Consider the following 19,469-nt stretch of genomic DNA (forward strand, 5'->3'; position numbering starts at 1 on the left):
GTGTGTCAGAACCATAGGTGTGGGATTCGCGCCAAATGAGTGAGACCGTGGTGTAAGCACGAGTGAGATAATGCACCGAGGCGTGGGACTCGCATTAAATGCGTGAGGTCGTAGTTAATAGAGTGAGACTGACAATCCGTGCACTCAGAGCAGCCTTGGCAATAACTACACTGCGCCGGTGTGCTTTACTTCCACAGACGCGCAGCTTCGAGGCGCTATAAATAGCAGACATCAACATTATTCCCTAGTCGTTTTACCATTCTTGGACGGATGGATGGCTCACGCATGATCTATGCGTGATGCACCATGTATTAGCCGTGCTTTCTTGCACCAGGCACAGCTGTAATAATGTACTTCGGTCTAGAATTGCCGCCTGTTACAATGTACTTGGTTATCGATCACATGGAATGGGGCATATATTGGAATGCAGAAAAATATGTCTCTCTGCTGCTCCATAGTGTTCTGTGTTGTCCCACACCGTGACATCACAACACTGAACTTTATTGTTCGGTGTTGGGTAAAATATAGGTAATGTCGCTCACAAGCAAGTTACGTGTTACTGCCCGTCACCTGCAAGCAGTCATCCATATCATAAAAAAGGCATGCGTTGACTCACAACTCTCCGACACCAGTGTGTATTATGAAAATATATTTATTGCACAACTTGGGGTCATACAACAGCACTTCCTTTAAAAGTAATTTCTAAATGAGCGACATGTTAATAAAAACATAAATATTTAAATAAAAGTCTAAGCTTTTTAAAAATAAGTTTAGAAAATCACACATAGGACACATACAGTATCACTTTAAAAAAGAATTCAGATTTTAACCCATGCTGTCCCGGCCAGGAGGTTTATTCTGCAGGTGCGCAGCGTTAGCCCAGTGCATGCCAGGTGCCAGAGAGGGCTCTGTCTGACCTGCTCAAAGGGCAGTAAACAGTCAATCATGTGTGGACTCTTCAATAGCGCCTAGAGGTGGTGGAGTCCATAGAGATGTGCTTTACCATAGCCTTCTTCGCTCATTCCTTCAGCTGAATGTGACAGCCCCCCTGCTGGCATCATGATGCTGGTAAGGAAGGGGGGTCTTGGAGGCTGTCCTGGGCAGACGACCTTCACAGAGTCTTCAGAGGAATCTGAGGGTCACCAGTCCACGAGGGCCTCAACAGAGTCAGACAGAGGGGTGGTGGGGGGTGGTGGTGTCACCAGTCTCTGTGGACCTTCAGAGTCGGACAGAAATGTGTGAGGGTCAGCGGTCCCCGGGGGGCTCCACGGAGCCTGGAAGAGTTGTTAGGGCCTCCAGACCCCGAAACGCTTCTCTCAGAGCTTGGCAGGGGTTCTCGGGGTTCTCCAAGGCCTCAGGCAATCCTCACATGGCCAAGCGTTCGTTTGAGGGCTGGGGCCACAAAATCATTTCTCAGAGGTGACACAGAGGTTGTTGGGGTGCCACGGGTCTCGGGGGGCTTCACACACATTGTGACAGAGTTTGTTGAGGGTCGCCAGCCCCTCGGGGTATACAGTCACATTGTTCCTGAGGGTCACAGCAGTGAGGACCCCCTCACACGCCACAGTCCGAGTCACCCGAGTCCAGGCTCGAGTTGCTCAGCTCCGCCCTCTGCTGGAGGTGCAGGGACTGCGTGCTCCTCCGCAGGGACTCCAGCGACTGCAGGAAGGACCTCCGCGCCCTCTCCTCGTCCATGGCCGAGGCGCCCTCCTCCTCCGCCTCCAGGATCTCCCCGCAGGTCACCGGCAGGGTCCGGAGCCGGACCAGCCGGGGCCTCCTCTGCCGGCTTCGAGGCGCCTCGGCCTGGGTGGGCCGGGCCAGCTCCTGGGTGAGGTGGGTGCACCGTGGCATCACCTCCTGGTAGCTGGACCACATGCTCAGCATCTCCGCCTGCTTCCGGGACATCATCTTGGCTTCTTCCGCGGAAGAGGGATTCTGCGTGGTGATGGATGCTTTGTTCAGTCTGGATTCGTGTCTGTGACTCTCAGAGTCGATGCAGCTGTCTGTCTGTCCGTGCCTTGTACGAAGCTCGTAGCTCTGAGCCTCCGTGTCTCTCGCAGCCCGGGCTGGTAGCTGCCGGTATCTAGGCGCTGTCCGCCTGGAACTCTACTCTGCTGCAGGCGCTGTATCTCTCAGAGGAGGCGCTGTACCTCTGCGGCAGGCGCTGTATATCTCCGAGTAGGCGCTGTGCCTTGCTGCACGCTGTATCTCTCAGAGTAGGCGCTGTATTAGGCGTTGTACCTCTCTCCGTAGGCGCTGTACCTCTGCTGCAGCAAACGCTTTATATCTCAGAGTAGGCGCTGTACCTCTCTCCGAAGGCGCTGCTCTCCGCCTGTAACTCTCGGAGCCGATGCTGCTCGTGAGTGCCCCCCTGCTCTCCAGCCTGCCTTATATCCCCTCCCGGCTCCCGTGGGGGCGAGCCTGCCTGCAAGACAACAAGCGCCTTATAAAGCTCACTTCCGGCCTCTTCCTGTGCGATGACGCGTTAGAGGACCGAGCCTTCTGCTGAACGGGGACAGAAATAGGCTCGCGCGGAGCTCCGGAACTCCCCGGGAGAGGGATTCCGGTGAGATCACTCGGGGGGTTGTGCACCTGCGGCTGAGAGGAGAGGGCGCGCCGCTGGTCCTCTCAGCTCTCCCGCCTGTAGAAGAGCACGCATCCTGTCCCTTTGAACCGAGCTAGTCCTGTGCATCCAGTTATTCCAATGCATGTTATGTGTAAACGCTACAGGAGCACCATATAAGCACCTCGAAACTAAAGTCGTCAAGTTTTTATTTCGTACATAAACTTTTTATTTAGTTTTGTTAGGTTAAGCATTTATAGTCAGCCATGTCATGTTGCCTTTTATTGTGGGACTTGAATTAATTTATTTACTAACGTCAGGTCTGAAGGCTAGCGCGTGGCAGTGATCTTAGAAGCTTAACTTTTTTTTTTGCAGAGAGATAAATAAAGTTTAAATTTAAAACAAAAAAATAAATATTGACTCTAGAAACAAAACAGATGCAATATATAAGAAAGTCGAGATTTTGCTAATATATATTTTTGAGCTTATATTTTTCAGTCTGTGTTGTTACAACCTATGTTTTCATAAGAAAGAAAAACAGAAAGGAAGCTGTCATTGTGTCTTCTCTTACGTAGACTTTGCACGGGTGCAACAAACAGGACACATCTATTGTGCACCATTTCCTCGGGCCCTGTGGGAGGAAGTCGAACAAACAGCCGTTAGCGCAAGTCCACATCACTTAATGTTTTTTGCAGCACAGAAGAAACAGGTGAAACAAACAGTGAAACTGAATTATGACATATTCGGCAAGAATCATTTTGCATGGTAGCAGAATTTTTACCAAATAACGTTTTGCTCATAAACATTTGTTTAATACACCGTTAAATGTAGATTTTCAATATTCTGTATTCAAGCAATAGTACGCGGACCACGTTCACTTTGCAAATTTGCCTCAAACTTATTTTACGCTTTCGGAATTTCGATGTTGGAAATTAACAGATTCACTCCATTTTGCTATTTTGCACTTAAAGCACAAACATACAAGTCAGTTTACCTTGGTGCAAACCTTCAGTTGAAGTAGCATGCATAGCGCTGAAAAGAAGTCCGGAGCCTGTAGATGAGACAAAAGGGTTTATTAAAAGCTTAGGGGGATATTCTCAAGAACGTGTGATAACTATCGCAGAATTAGCTTAACGCAACTTTGCACATCGCAGTCTATCGCAGGAAAATCACACTGTGTTTACCTTGTATTCTCAACACGGCAGCACCATGCAATAGTCCCAAGATAACGTGCCAAAATACCGTGTTAAAATGAACGCGATGCCGAAAAAATCCGAAACCCCAATGCGAAAAAAGTGGTAATGTGGCCAATAGCGATACGTAAATCAGTGATAAGCAGTGACAGGCCTGCAATCCCCACACATCATGCCGAAAATGCATGAAGGCAGAAAAAAGAAAGCAAAAAAAAAATTAAACTGCCCGAGCTTTTCCGAAGTTGTGCATTGGGCTACTTGTAGTCCAAGCCCTGAGCACCATCTGCATCGTAGATTGTGGGCCTACACTCCACAAGTGTTCCGTGAGCCCGCTTCTAGCATTTCTGCTCGGGGCCCCTTTGCGATCTCTGGTCCGTCGACTGGTGGATCCCCTCCAAGATAACTCTACTTATTCGTGGGCTTCCCTGAGTGCTCCAGACGTGCCCTGACTCCCCATCAAAGGGTGAGTCCCTCAGACCTTGCTGGTCTGCACCAAAGCCAATCTCTGCTTTCTGCGTGGGTTGCTGTTGCCAAGGCTTGTTGGGTCCAATCCGAACTCCGACACCACAGCACTCAACATCCTTTGTGGGACAGCTTGAATCCAGTGCCTGGTCATCGTCGACGCCACCTGCTCCTCATGGCTGAAGAGTCACGCTTCACCTTCTTCACCTGCAAGCGCCCGACATCAGTGGGCATCCACTCATCACCCTCCTGGTCATTGGCTAGTGACTCAGATTCTGTCCCCTCTGCTGGTACTTCTCGTCTTCGATCCAGTTTTGGATCACTCCGGATACTTTCCACTTGGTCGCTAGCAGCACTTTTGCAGCAGATCGCCATTGAAATCAACAATGAAACCCGACAACAAAAGACACCTATGCACCCGGTACCCTGGGTGAGGTAACTCGAGTACAACGGTGCTCACTTGGGTGTTGAATCTAGAACCTCCTAGTTCTAAAGGGGTATGCTCCAAGTCCTCTTCTTAGTGTCCTTTATCCTTAAAATTCCAAACGCGACTTTCCCTGTAGAAGTTAATAGTGGCTGTGTTTATACACTGCAGACGTCCCCCGTGGGTACCCTGTGTCACTACCTTGGGTGCTTCCTGGTGACCCAGGTGGTTCTGAAGGCTCTAGGCCTTGTCTCTATGCAAGTAATGGTTATTATATCACTTTCTTAATATATGGTTTGGTACGCCCCTAGGACTCAACATAAGTTGTGTTAATTTACTGTGTGCTATTAAGTTTATTGAATGTACTTTTGCCACTAGCCTCATAAAGAGACTAGTGGGATGTGTTTAAAATAAATACATATATTTTATATATATACCTGGTGTGGTCCTCCTTTCATTTCATCATTAATGAGATTATAGACTGGTAAAACAAACTGGTTTACATTCCTCCAAGACTTAGCCTGAAGGCTGCTCTCCACAGTTACCACTAGGATAGCTTTCTATAAAGGTTGTCTTTAACCTGCCATCAATAAGGGTCGTTTGGACTCTTGCAAGGTGCCCACTATAATAGTGGAGAGCATATGCAATGCCAACTCCTCACACAATACATTATCAAGGGTGCCAGCCTACAAGCGCTGGTTGATGATGGACTGTCGGTAGATGTAGGAATCATGCGCACTGCCTGGGTAGTTGGCGACGACATTGGTGAAGAGTCGACGGTGTTCCACTATTGCCTGTACATTGATGGAATGCATGTGGTTCATGTTGCAGTAACTGTGTGCTGTGGCGGCAGGGGGCACGAGGAGTACATGTGTACAGTCGACTTCCCCCCACACGTGCGTGCAGGCAGTTATGGCGTGGAAGCTTAGCTTACTTTCTAGCTGTTCCTGCGCAGTGTGTGGAACATGAAGGTACTGGGGTACCAAGCTGATGACGAACATACCCCATGATCGTAGGTGTACGAACCGTACCCCTGCGATAATGAGGTTTACGAACCGTACCCCATGAACGTAGGTGTACGAACCGTACCTCTATGATCATGAGGTGTACGAGCCACAACCTATGTGATTGTGTGGTCTCCGTATGAATTGCTCGTATGTGACGTTTACCGTACGAATCGCATACTCATTCCCCGGTCCGGATCGTACTTGTCTGTTCGTACGGCATGTTTACGATTCGTACAGTTCACTTTCAGGGTCCGTATCGTACGGATTTTCCCTTGCTTTTTGTACGGTTCGCAACGATTCGGACGTATTTTTTTACTACGGATCGTATTACGCTATTCGGACGGATTTGTACGATTCGTACAGAAACGGCTACGAATTCAAATCGTCGTACGGATTTCTTTCCTGAATCGGAATTGACCCCACAGTTGTTCATAATATTGATTTTTTAGTATTTTATTTTGAAGCATAACATATACGTACATTTTGTTGATATTATTTGTAGTAATTATTTGTTTGTATTGCTTTATTTTTAGGAACAAATGTATATTTAAAAATGTTGGTTAATATTTTTTTGGAGCAGGATGTTGGGTTTATAGGGGATAAAGGTAGGAAGTAACTTAAAATATATTTGTTTGAAATTAATAATTTTTATAAAGTTTTAATTGGTATTTATTTTTGTAATTTCTTCAAAACAATTGTTTAAATAAAATAATTTCTAAATAACATAAAAATGTAGTTTTACCCTAAATTGTATTTTGGTTTTTTATGATAATTAAAAACATTTTTTTATCAATCGTATTTATGTCTTTTGATTGAAAAATTATTTTAAGTTAAATAACAAAAAAAATGGTTGGTTTAAGTTATATTTTAAATATTTTCTTTTATTTATTTTTATTAATTTACTAATATATATAAAATATGTTTAGTAATTGTAATTGATGGTTTTAAAAATGTTTACAAAAATGTAAAATTTTCAAAGGTAGAAAAATTCATCATAGTATTTTAAAACATTTACCAAAATGCAAACATTTTAAAATCAGAAAATAATGAATTGTTATTTGTAAAAATTGTTGCAACATGTTATACATTAAAAATTTTATAAAGAACTATTGTTAACATTTAAAAATATTTAGGAGAAAAGTATGAAACAAATCAGATTTTACAATTATTTTCAATATAATGTTTTATAACGTTGTTGTATATCTTTGATTGAAAACAGTGCAAAAAATGTAAAAATATTTTGCGTTAAAATGTATAAAAATGTTGTCAATTTTAAGTTTCTCTGCATTTTTATTATGTTTATTTGTAAATGAAAAGTTTATATGTATATTTTTGTTTTGTAACTTTTCTCATACTTAATATAACAAATGAGAAAGGTTACTATATTATAATGTAATATTTTTTGGGGTAGGAGTAGTAGTAGTACATTTATCATTGTATTAATTATGTATTTAATGGTTATATAATTACTTTGGTTTCAAAATAGTAATTGTTTTTTGTCTGGTGTTTATACATTTTCTTTGAATTTCAATATTTTGAAATTGATTAGTTTTTCTGGATTAGGGTGTGGTATTTGGCTTGGATTTTTGTTAGTTTGGAGTTGGAATAGTAATTTGTTAGGTTTTATTGTCCATCACTTTCCCTGAATTTAGTTACTTTGGAGTTGGAATTGTATTTTTTTAGGTTTTTTTGTCCAGCACCTCCTCTGACTTTGGTTAGTTTGGAGTTGAAATAGTATTTTTTAGTTTTTATTACTCAGCATTTTCTCTGAATTTAGTTAGTTTGGAGTTGGAATAGTAATTGTTTAGGTTTTATTGTCTAGCACTTTCCCTGAATTTAGTTTGTTGTTGGAACAGTAATTTTTTAGGTTTTATGTCCAGCACTTTCACTGAATTTACTTAGTTTGGAGTTGGAATAGTAATTGTTTAGGTTTTACTGTCTAGTACTTTCCCTGAATTTAGTTTGTTGTTGGAATAGTACATTTTTAGGTTTTATTGTCCAGCACTTTCCCTGGATTTAGTTAGTTTGTAGTTGGACTAGCTTTTTTAAAGGTTTTATTGTCTAGCACTTTCCCTGAATTTAATTTGTTTGGAGATGGAATCATAGTTTTTTAGGTATAATAATCCAGCCTTTTCCTTGAATTTAGATAGTTTGGAGTTGAAATAGTATTTTTTTAGGTTTTATTATCCAGCATTTTCCCTGGATTTGGTTAGTTGGAATAGTATTTGTTATAGTTTGGTGTCCAGAATTTTCCTAGAGTTTGTTTTGTGTGGAGTTGCAATAGTCTTTTTAATGGTTAGTGTAATACATAATTTTTTATGAATTAATTTGGGTTTTTAGAGTTGTTATTTTTAAACATTTAATATTTTAATATTTGTAAGTGTGTAATATTGTTTATAAGGTTTAAAATATCTTTTTTAGGTTTATATTTATTTTTAAATATATTTTGTTAATTGTGTATATTTTTGACAATTTTAAAGTATACTTATTTCAAGTCATTTGATTGACAAATGAAATGAAAAAATATGATACATAGAATTTTTTATACAATGAGTTTTATTAAAAATATATTCTATTTAGAAAAGATGATTTGATTATTTTATTTTTAGGTAGTTTAGTTTTCTATTTATTATAAATAACAAAAATTAGTGTTTACAATTTTTATATTCAAATAATACTAACTCATAAAGTATAACACATTTCATGTTTTGTGAACAGCTTTACAATATTACAATTTTATTTTGTAATATAGTTGTACATTTTGAAACATTTTTTAATATTTTTACATTGTTTGCAAAATATGTTAATTTTACAGAAATACAGTCATATTTTTAACACTTTTACAAATACATGTGATTTTTATGTATGAAAATGTCAATCTATTTTTAAGAAAAAAAGACATTTTAGTACTTTTTTTTACACGTATTTTTAATACATTTTAGATAATGGTATTGTTATCATAAAATTATTTAACATGTATTTTACAATGTTACAGTTTTTAACCTGTTTTTGGGCATTATTAAGTATATTAAATAACATATTTTTTTAAATACTAGTATTCAATATATAAAATAATGTACACATATGTATCAAAGTATTTTTTTAAATAAATCTCATTTTTAAAATCAATGTTTAGTTGTTAAACATTGTCCTATTGTTTGCACACTAACAATATTGTTTTGGTAATTCAATATTTTGTTAATTACCTACAATATAACATAAATATTTTTAATAAAATATAAATATTATATTTTATGTTATTGTAATATTTAATATATATAGGTGGTTCAATATTTTATATATTTTTTACTAATGTAACATACTCGATGAGGTGGAGTTCCCACCTGTCAAAAATGCTGCTTAACCACAAACAAGTCTCGGGGGCCATTGCAAGGCACCAGCATCTCTCACTTAGCAGGCCAGTAGCCCCTGCCATCAAGGTATATGAGGGAAAAGCCCTCCTTTCGTCCCTTTACAGGGCGGAACTCTGGGAATTCGAGAACATCATGGACTTAGTGAGATCAGAAAACAAGTTCTTTAGGGATATGGTCTCACTTCCTCCATCGACCCCTTTAGTTCCGCTCCGCCATGATTTTGGGAAACACCCAATTAAATGAAATAGCTAGGTTGCGCCCCCTATTATTTTGGCTGCGACTGAGAAGGACCCCCGAATTGTCAAACTATGCTATTGCCCTGAGCAAATTAGCAAATGAGTACGTCACAGCCCACAAGATCACCTGGATAGTCAAATCTAAACTGTTGGTAGGGGACATTGGATTGGTGGAGGCATGGGAGAGCCAGACTCCACTGCCAAAACAGGCAGTAAAGAAAGCATATTGGGAGTGGGTCACAACAGAAGCCACTACTAAATCTAAGCGGGGCACTTTGACGGAGCAATTCCTAGACTACAAACCCACCGCTAAACTGGAGCTCTTTTTTGATTTCATTGAGTCCCCGAGAGCTAGGGCATTGTACCTGAAGTTGAGGCATGGAACACTCCCATTCAATGACTTTACAGTAGGGTGGAATACTTGTGATGCGAAAGGTAGCAGTTGTGCTCCTCCCACAGAATCTATTCCATACTTTCTCTTTGCCTGTCCGGCGTACAAACTCACGAGAAGAAAATGGCTCACCCGTATATATCAACCGGGGAACAAGGAACTATAGGGAGGTGCCGCACATTTTAAATTCTGATACATCCTCCCTTAGTACAATTTGTGGGACAGCTAAATTTCTGGGCTGCGCCTGGTTAATCAGAAGTAAGCTATTGAAAGCGAATGCCGTTAAAAAACAGGATTAATAGTAAGATCTCCCCTTGACATGTGGATTCTATGTTATATGAATTGTTTTTAATCTGTATGGAGTTTATGCTATTTTACATTTTGTATATCTTGGTCTTATCATCACGATTGTGTTTTATCAAGCTATTGTATGACATTGAGACACTGTTCCTTTTTAATACTAGATTGTCTTACCTGATGGACATGGTTTGTTTATACTTTAATGATATTTTTATATTGAATAAAGTCATACAACAACAATATAAAATATATATTTAAGTTGTAAATCTCAATTCCTGTATATGGGGAAGTAGTCTTTTTCCAGTTTTATTACACTGCTTTTTTTGGAGGATTTTCGAGGGAACCTCACGGTTGGGAGCTGCGTTTTTTCGCTTAAGGTAAGTTTATTATTTTTTTTTTTTAGGTAATTTTGGGGTAGGGGAGAGTTCATAGGAATGTAGTTAGAGTAGGTAGACTGTTAAATGTAGGTTTGTTTTGTAGTATGGTGTAGGTTTGCTAGTTTAGTGCTTGGTTTGTTTGTTGTGGTTTTTAAGAGTAGGATAGTGTTATAGAGTGATAGTTATATGTTATTTAAATGTGTCATGTTATATTGAATGTTATATTTAATGTATGTGGGGTTGTTTATGTTTTTATGTGAGGGTGTTGTTTTTCTATTTTTCAGGTTTCTGATTTTAATTTACAATGAAGGCGAAGAGGGGATTTTTTTTACAAAAAGGAAATTGTATTTAGTTTCATAAAACTATTCACTTTTTCACATTTCCTTTTATTTTTCAGTTTTGTTGGAGCGTTTTTTTAAAAACAATTCTTCTTGTTTTTGAGGGTTTTGTTCTTGAATGGATTGCGTCATTGAATCCTTTTTTGTATAGCTGTATTTTAACATTTCTATTGGGCTTTATTATTTTGATAGATTGGGATTTGGTTGGAGATTGTTTGGATTTTTATGTTTTTGAGGATTATCTACTGCTACAAAACCAAGGCCCCCATTAGGATGGTGGCGGGCGGACTTTGCCAGCCCGCCATCCTCGCGGTACTAAGGACCGCCCGCCATAAGTGCGGGAGTCCTGTTGGCAGCAATAGGATGCGCCCGCCACAGTGGCGGGCGCAGCCCGCTTTCCTACCATTGTGGCGGGCGGTGCACTCTGCACCGCCCACCACGATGGCAGGAAAGCATGCTGTGCACTTCCATGCACAGCATGGCAGGCACCGCGCGGGGCATGGAACTGCTGGGGGTACCCTAGGTACCCCCCATGTGCACCCCCCACCACCCCGGAGTCCCTGGGGGCCTGCAACGGGCCTCCGCAGGTATTCTACGCATGCCTTTCCAGGCATTCAAAATTGCCCATCATAATATGGCTGGCGGTGTCGGATAGACACCGCCACCATATTATACCTTTTCCGCCTCGGTCTAACCGTCCGCCGCGGTCCACCCCGCCATACTAATATGGCGAGGGGTCTTTAGAGCACGGATGGCGGGCGGATCACCCTCGCCAGGCTAGCGGTGGCCCCTAAGTTATTTAGGGACCCTTAGTTATTTTTAAATATTATGGGTGGGAAATGATTTTGTTTATGATTTGTTTTGCTGTTTGCTTTTTTAATTTAATAATTATTTTATGTCATGTTTTTGTGTAAATAGTTATAGTTGTAATGACATAATTATAAATATGTATTCCAAAAAGTTGAGTAATAGGTTGTTTGCTGCTTTTGTTTATTTTTCATAGTTTATGGTGCTTGTATTTTTGTGATTTTAACAGTAAAGATTTGGCTATTGTATCGAGATATTCTAGGCCTTAGGTGTTTGGGTATGGTCTAGTTTTGTACTGTAGGTGTCCGTACATTGCTTTTGTTTGTTTACTAAGTTTAGGACCTATTTTAGTTAGGGATTGCTCTAGCCTTAATTCTTGGTAGCTTTGTTATTTTTTGATAGATTCGATTAGCTTAAGTAGAATTGGTTGTTTTCTCCCTATTGTGGCTTGGAGTGCATTATACTACCCTTCCACTGTGTTATTTTTTTGCTTATTTTGCTAGGGTGCTTTCATAGACAGTCCAACAGAGGATGTGGAATTCGGGTTGTCTTCGGTATCCTGATCTATGTAGTCTTCAAAAAAATCGAGCACGGGTGTTAGTTTGGTTTCATTGGCTTGGCAAAAGGGGCTTTCTATGAGTAATTGCAGTAGTTTGCTACTTCTGTTGTTAGTATATAGGCTAGGGCTATTCGTGTTTTTATTTGGTATGCAAAGTTGCTGCTTGTTGCATATTCTACACATGGGGGCTGATTACAATGACAATGGGACTGCCACCATCAGCCCCTCGATGGTGGTTCCACCGCCATCGATCCATGTGTGACCGCCCGCTACGTTAGGTTGGTGGCCGGATAATCAGGTGGAAGAAATACTATCCAACATCAATCCGACAGGCTCAAGGAGCCGGTTGGATGGTTTGTAATACCTACAGTGGTGGCCGTGCCTGCTCAGGCACCGCCTTAGACATTACAATGTCAGTTTCCGCCGGCTGTTTCATAGCGGTTAACCCACCACAAGAAGGCTGGTGGAAAGTGACTTAGGGGACCCCTAGCGGGCCCGCCCTTCAACCCTGGGCCTCCAGTATGTGCCCTGGGAGGCACCAAAGGTGCCCCCCTACATATCACTGCACCATGAGGAAGGCACCACATGGTGAACACCACATAGTGCAGGGATATGCAGAATGTGTATTTTTTGTGCTGAGGCGTGTGCTGCAAAGGATACATATTGTGACCTCCTTGTAGGTGGTCGCATCATGATACCAATGGCGGGACGCCAACAGATAGTCAGGCGGTCCCATTTCCGAAGGGATGACGGTCGGAAGAAAGTACGACCACCATCCTTAGGAGGCCCTTAGTAAAGATTTTTGGAGCTGCTTCTATATATTTTGGTTAAAATGGTAATAGCATCCTTGTGTTACTGAATGTGGATACATTTTTTAAATTGCTTGGATCACTACTTGATCGAAGTCTATTATTAATTTTTGTGGGAATTTTTTTTGTTTGTTTGTTGTTAAATTATTGTTAGTAGTTCTATATAGGTTCTTTGTTTGTTGTGAAGTGGGGCGTATATGTACGAGATTTTGATTTCTAGGTATTCGCCGTGGATAGCATAAAGTCTATAGAATGGCTTGGGACAGATTGTACATGTGCCATTCATCATCCACTTTTCACTTTTAAAAATATTTGGATGTTGATATTGGTGGCAAAGATGCAACTTCATTTTTCATGACTATTGTTGTCATAAACAATGAATTTTTCATCTTTGTGTGTGACCGTATATTCTGGTAGGATTTCTATACCAGAGAAATATTTGGGGGAGTAGAGTTTGACTGTTTCATTTTTATGTTTTGGCTATGAGGCATTTTAGGTTGGAATGGCAGGTAACTGTGCAGTTACGTGCTCTGGGACACGGGTTAGGACATTTTTAAAGATTTCTGTGTTCCTTTGCTGTGAGCTGGTGCTTGCTTCTGTGATATTTTCTAGAAAGTCTCCACCCTCTATTTCTGTAAAATTGAGGGGGTGGTTGTGTCCTTTAACATTAATTACTGTTGTTTCCCTGGTGGTTGCCCTCCCATAGCAAGAATTGGATCAGTATTTAGCACATTTCTAATGTATTTTATTGTCTGATAATTTTTCCTGTGTGTAACTGTAGCCCATGTGATACAATAGTAATTTTCCTTTTAGAGATGAAATGAATTTAGACCCTTCTGTAATTTTCTTTGTATTTCTGAGAATATATGTTAAATGACGCATAAGTTCTTTCTTGGTAGACAGAGAAGCCATGTTCTGGATGGCGCTGACCAGCTATGCTTTTCGAACCACCCCCTCACCTGTCATAGTATGTCCTGGGAAATAAATAGTCCTAGTACTAAACCAGCATTTTTCCAACTAGATGGTAAGATCATAATCACAGAGCCTACCCAAAACCTGTCTGACCCTGGTATCATGCTCAGAGTAATCCTTCCCATGTACCAGTATATCATTTTGGTATACACAAACACTGTCTAAGCCATATCATATTTTCTCCATCACTCCTTAGAATACCGCTGCCACAAAACTAGACCAAAAGGTAGCCTTGCATATCTGAATGTTCCAAATGCGATGCAGCCGGCGCTACGAAATTTGTTTTATTAATTAAATTGTCTACTTACCTCCAATTATCCATATACCGGTTTTTAGCACCTCCCACCCTGTCCCTCCCCCGCCCCGCCTCTCTGCACCACTGCGACTCCCTCCACGGGCCACGGCTGGTCCCAACGTTTTTGGTACTCCTTCTTCTTTATGTCTTCCTTAACAGAATCTTCCTTTCTAATCCCCCGCTCAACAGCATGTACCTCCTTACTGTAGTCTTTATTTATCACCTCCACGCATTTCCTGGAATGCTCAATTTTTAGCAATAAGCAACACCTCATCGAAGGTGAGCTTATCCCTGTGCCACAGTTCATCTCAGCAAACTTGCAGGAAGACGCTAAGTGCCTAAGTCAGTCACATATTTTTCTGTGGAGTCACCCTCTTTTTGCACTTTTTTTCCCAAAATAGTAATGTTCCAGGATCGTACTTACTTAATGGAAGATTATATAAGTCCAACTTATGTATAAAACTTTTATATAGATTGAGACCAACTGCCTCGGTGCCCAGTACACCTGGAAGGTGGTCGTATGCCTCCTATCCTTCTGAACCAAGACAGTAAAGCAGAATTACTGTTCTTCTTTCAGCACCTAATGAAGTACCATTCAATCTTGCATAACGTTGAAACATTTTTTTCCATTTAGGCCATATTTTTTGTATAATCTTTTTATTAATCATATCAACAAAACATTGGAGCCGTGATACATTGACCAGTCTCACTGAACATGACAGTTGATAGCTACTAAGACTTCTTGTGTACTCAAACATTAAGACCACCTCACATGTCCTCGTCCGGAGCCTCCACTCTTCTGCCTGGTCCATTGGTATTGATACCCCAGGCATGGGGAGGTTGCAAATGTCCCCTCTGAACAAATTCCACTTTCCCCAAACCCGGTCCCACTTCTGAGGGCATCCTGTGTTCTTATAGACCTCAACTTCAGCAACCATGCACTAGTCCATGTCCCTCTCCCAATCCATCAAGGTTGGTGTTTCTACTGTTCCCCACCTCCAGGCAATATTACGTTTTGCAATCATGAGGCCCACAGTAGTCCAGAGCATTTGCAGTCTGATCCATATCAGTTGCCTCCCATATATTCAACAAGCACAGTTTCTGGGACAGTTGAATAACACCACCACATGCATCTCTCATACGTTTGATTGTTGCTTCCCAGCATGATTTAATCGAGGGACACTCCCAGAAAATATGTAAGAATGTGTCAGTATCCCCACACAGCCTTCTGCACCCAGACTCATTAGTTTTGCCCATTTTGACCAATATATTGCATGTGATGAATGAGCTATAGAGTGTTTTTGACTGGACAAGATGCAATTATGATGATATTACCAATTCCCTGGATGACGCAAGTGCCTCCCTCCAGTCCTCCTCCTCCTCTTGGTACCCAATGTCAGCCTGCCAGCATTCACGTAGGAGTAAGTAGCGGGTCAGGTAAGTTGTTGATAATTTTTTTGTAGGTCAGGGATATAGCTATGCATTGCATATGCTCAGACAGGTGCCTGTCCTCCAACAGTGATGCCTCCAGTACGTCCTCCCCGCCCGGGACCGCGCTCTTGATGGTATGCCATTATTGGGAATATCTGGAGAATTCCTTCTCAGATAGCTCGTATTGTGTCTGCAGTTCTGTAAATGGGGTTATTTTTCCCTTTGCCCACAGATCATTCACCCCTGAAATGCTGATGATGTCCCCTTTATTAAGGCTGTGGTAGCAGCCCAGCTTCCCCATGCGCTATGCCCACCAGGGGGGTGTAGCAAGCGTCACCTTATTCCTCCAGCCTCGCTCCCCGATTTAATGTTAAAGTGTTTGATGTTCGGCCGTTTACCACGACTTGGACGATAGGTGCGGTATATAATAGTTGGAGCCGTTCAATAAACTTTACATCAACCCCATGTGCTCTAACACTGCAAACATGTACGGCAACTCAACTGTATCGAAGGCCATACAAGCATCCAGTGATAGTATTGCTGCATCTTCCCGTATAGGTCCCTTCGGCCCAAAACCGCATTTATTCACCTCAGGTTGAGAGCAGTACTGCATCCTGGCATAAATCCGGACTGGTCTGGATGCACGAGCTTGTCCACCTCTGGGATCAACCGTCGAGCCAGGACCTTGGCCAGAATTATGACTTCTACATTGAGGAGGGAGATCGGCCTATAGGCATTTAGGTCATTTAATGAGCAGATGACCAGGACTTGATAAGAAAAACGTAGGTGCTGTGACATTCTGCATGATATCAAAAGAACTCAACTTATTTACCATATGCCCCTTAAACGGAGGTAATGCGCTACTACAGTTAACACAAGCTATATTGCACAAAAGAAACAAACTTGCATATCACAGAGATACAAGAACACTTATGCCGCTGATAGTCAAAGCAATAACACACACTGCGGATTAAAGCCAGAATAAAACGCATGCAGCAAGACTGAAACAGTATATTTTGTTTTTTCCCTTTAAAATGTAGTGATACTGTACCTTTTGATAATGAGAGGTGTGCCTATCCCGTTCAAATACAGGCACTCTAAGATTAGAGAGCAGGGTATGTAGTAGCCCATGGGTACTCACAAAAATGTCCCGAGGGCTGCAAAGTTTGGTCTATGGTGTGACCGAGGGCCACACTGATGCCAGTGGCAGGGGAGGCGGTGGGGTGTGGGGGGATTTAGGTTGTAAAGTGGGTGTACGGTAAGTAAATCATGAATATATGTAGTCTGTCTTTAAAAATCAAGGTGTTCCTAAAGTTAAGGGCCTAGTTACTATCTGTCCCTAACTGCAATCAACCTTTAAGTAAGTGATTTAAAAAAAAATATCAATTTTAGTGGTGAGTCGAGTAAACAGCAGCCCAGGCTTTTTCTGCCCAGGGTGCAGTATGTAAAGGTCAGGAGGGTCGCATGCGGCCCCTAGTAGTGCCGTACTTTATCACTGTAAGTAGCCTATCCCCGTGTAAACATTTCTTCAGAACTGAATACTAATTTGCCAGAGGAGGCGTGTCTATCGGCGTGAAAAACTGCTGTGAATGCTAAAATGTAATACGGAACGGGAGAGGCACAATATGTGGGTGCCTAACCCCACATAGAAACTCACAGCCATCAGGTATGTGAATGGGATAGCACCCAACCATTAAAGATGGCTGCCTTGACCACAGGTTGATTTCTGCGGGCGGTGGAGCCTGTTGGATGTCTGTATGCTTGTTTCAGCTTGTGGCCCCACAACTCTATTGCAGCTCACGACCTCACAGCACATGCGCTGACGTCATAGGAAGAACCTCACAGCATTACTGACGTCATCACGATGACGAGATGCCCTTGGCACGAGTCTCTTGAACCTAGGGTGACCAACCGTCCGTAAATTTCACGGACTGTCCGTAATTGGGACCTCACGTCCGTTGTTCGTGAGGATCCCTTTTACGGACGCCTTTTGTCCGTAATTTTGGCTTCACAGGGAGCAGCGCTGCTCCCTGTGAGAGGCGTCACACCCCTGATGGGGCGCCTCGCACTCCTCCTGGAGCACAGGAGCAGCCCCGTCCGCCCATTGTCATTCTGTATGCCGGCTGATTGCCACATACAGAATGACAATGTGGCAGTCTGGGGGTGTGAAATCATGTGGTGGCCTCCTCCTGCCTCAGTGTACAGCAGGGCAATCTGTTAGAAAAAAGCTAAAACGCCCATGCTGCAACGTGAAAAAACAGTTTATTTAAAGAAGTCTGAAGAACAAGTTAAAAAGAAGGGGTTATCGTTCTTTTACTTTCCCATCATTTTAGAGTGAGGTGTTTTCAATATTATATTTAAAAAACGGACTTGTTACTGCTTTTTTATTTTAAGCAACTAACACCCATTGAGAAAGCCAATAGTCCTGGCTTCTTGTTGGTGTAATGATACTTGCTTTATTATACAACTGGATGCAATGACAGAAACAACATAAATCCCGTTGGGCGGAAGACTATGCTAAGCGCAGATTTTTTACCTAGGTGTTTTAAACCACGCCCTTAATTACATCGGACACACACTTTGAAAAGACCCCCATGTTTTCTGCACCACTTAAAGGCGTGGAAACAACACCATGTCACAGTCACCTCACAGCCTGGCACTGTGCATCATGCATGACTCATGACTTCTACGTTTTCAGATTGCCTATGTGCAGGGGCATAGAGAATTCTCCCCACCCCTTGTTTTAGGAACTAGAGCGAGGTGAAGTTTTGATGGGCCTCTTCTGTCTGTGACTCTGCAGACAAAGGCTCAGCTTATAATGTGAAAAGGTGGGAAAGTAAAAAAGTAAAGGAATGTGTGAATGACTGGATGGTTTACTGAAAGGATGAATGGATGATTGAAAGGGTGAATGGATAGAAAATGAAAGGAAGGATGGATGGATGAGTGAATGAGTGGAAGTATGGATGAGAGAAAAGGTAAATAGATGGATGTATGGGTGGAAGGGTAGATGACGGGCAAGTGAATGGATGTATGAATGAGTAAATGAATGGATGGCTGGATGGGTGAGTGAATAGATGGATGGGTGGAAGAGTGGATGGATGAGTGTACGGATTGATGGGGTGAAAGGGTGGGTAGATTAATAATGGATGGATGAGTGAAAAGGTGGATGAAGGGATGGATGAGTGAAATGATGGATGGAATGATATATGGTGGATAGGTTTGCAAATGGTTGAATATGTTTGGATATAGATGGGCACAAAGATGGAAAGACAGAATGAATGGTGAAAGACTGAATGATTGATGAAAGATTGATTACACCTTGTAGCACCCATTATCTCAAGTAACATTTCATATACAATGACTTTCACGTTAATATGGGTCATTGTCTCTATATAATGTGAGTGTGATGTAACGTACTCCGACACCCTGCCCTACATACTTGGGATGAGTACCACTATAAAAGAAATTAAATACACGAGAGATGGTGTAAGTGAAGATGAGCGGCACCATTGAAGGGAGGTAGCAAGGCCGGACTGGCCAGACCGGGCATCGGGTGTTTCCCTGGGAGGCTGGAAAGGGGGGTGAGCGGTTTTGTTACTTGGGGCTGGCACTGCCAAGTTCCTTGTATATCCAGTAGTTTTCAATCAACAATAAAAGCGGCCTCACTTATATTCAGGTGTGGTTCACCATTGTCTGGTGACTAATGTACTTGCTGGATCGAGATGCAAATTTATTTTGAATCGTCTAAGGTAGCAAGCTGCGGCCATACTGAAAAACAGTGATGTGCACGGTTATCTCAACCTAATATAAACTTATTTTGACTTTTACTTAGGTGGTTGTCTATTTACTTACTTGTACACTATTGCGCGACCACCTCTGATGTGTCTGTAAAACTCAACTTTTGTCCCGAAGTTTTGTCCTGAATTTTGTC

General features: G+C 41.8%; 1 protein-coding gene across 1 annotated transcript; it reads right to left on the bottom strand.

Moving 5' to 3' along the window:
* Positions 1-634: 634 nt before the first annotated feature.
* LOC147659384 (uncharacterized protein C11orf96-like) lies at positions 635-2,351 on the bottom strand. The gene has a single exon (XM_086951786.1). It carries the CDS (start codon positions 1,906-1,908, stop codon positions 1,555-1,557), a length of 354 nt encoding a protein of 117 aa, XP_086807912.1. The 5' UTR covers positions 1,909-2,351; the 3' UTR covers positions 635-1,554.
* Positions 2,352-19,469: the final 17,118 nt, after the last annotated feature.

This window comes from Lissotriton vulgaris, unplaced genomic scaffold, assembly GCF_964263255.1.
Source record: "Lissotriton vulgaris unplaced genomic scaffold, aLisVul1.2 SCAFFOLD_1390, whole genome shotgun sequence".
Classification (NCBI taxonomy): Eukaryota; Metazoa; Chordata; class Amphibia; order Caudata; family Salamandridae; genus Lissotriton; species Lissotriton vulgaris.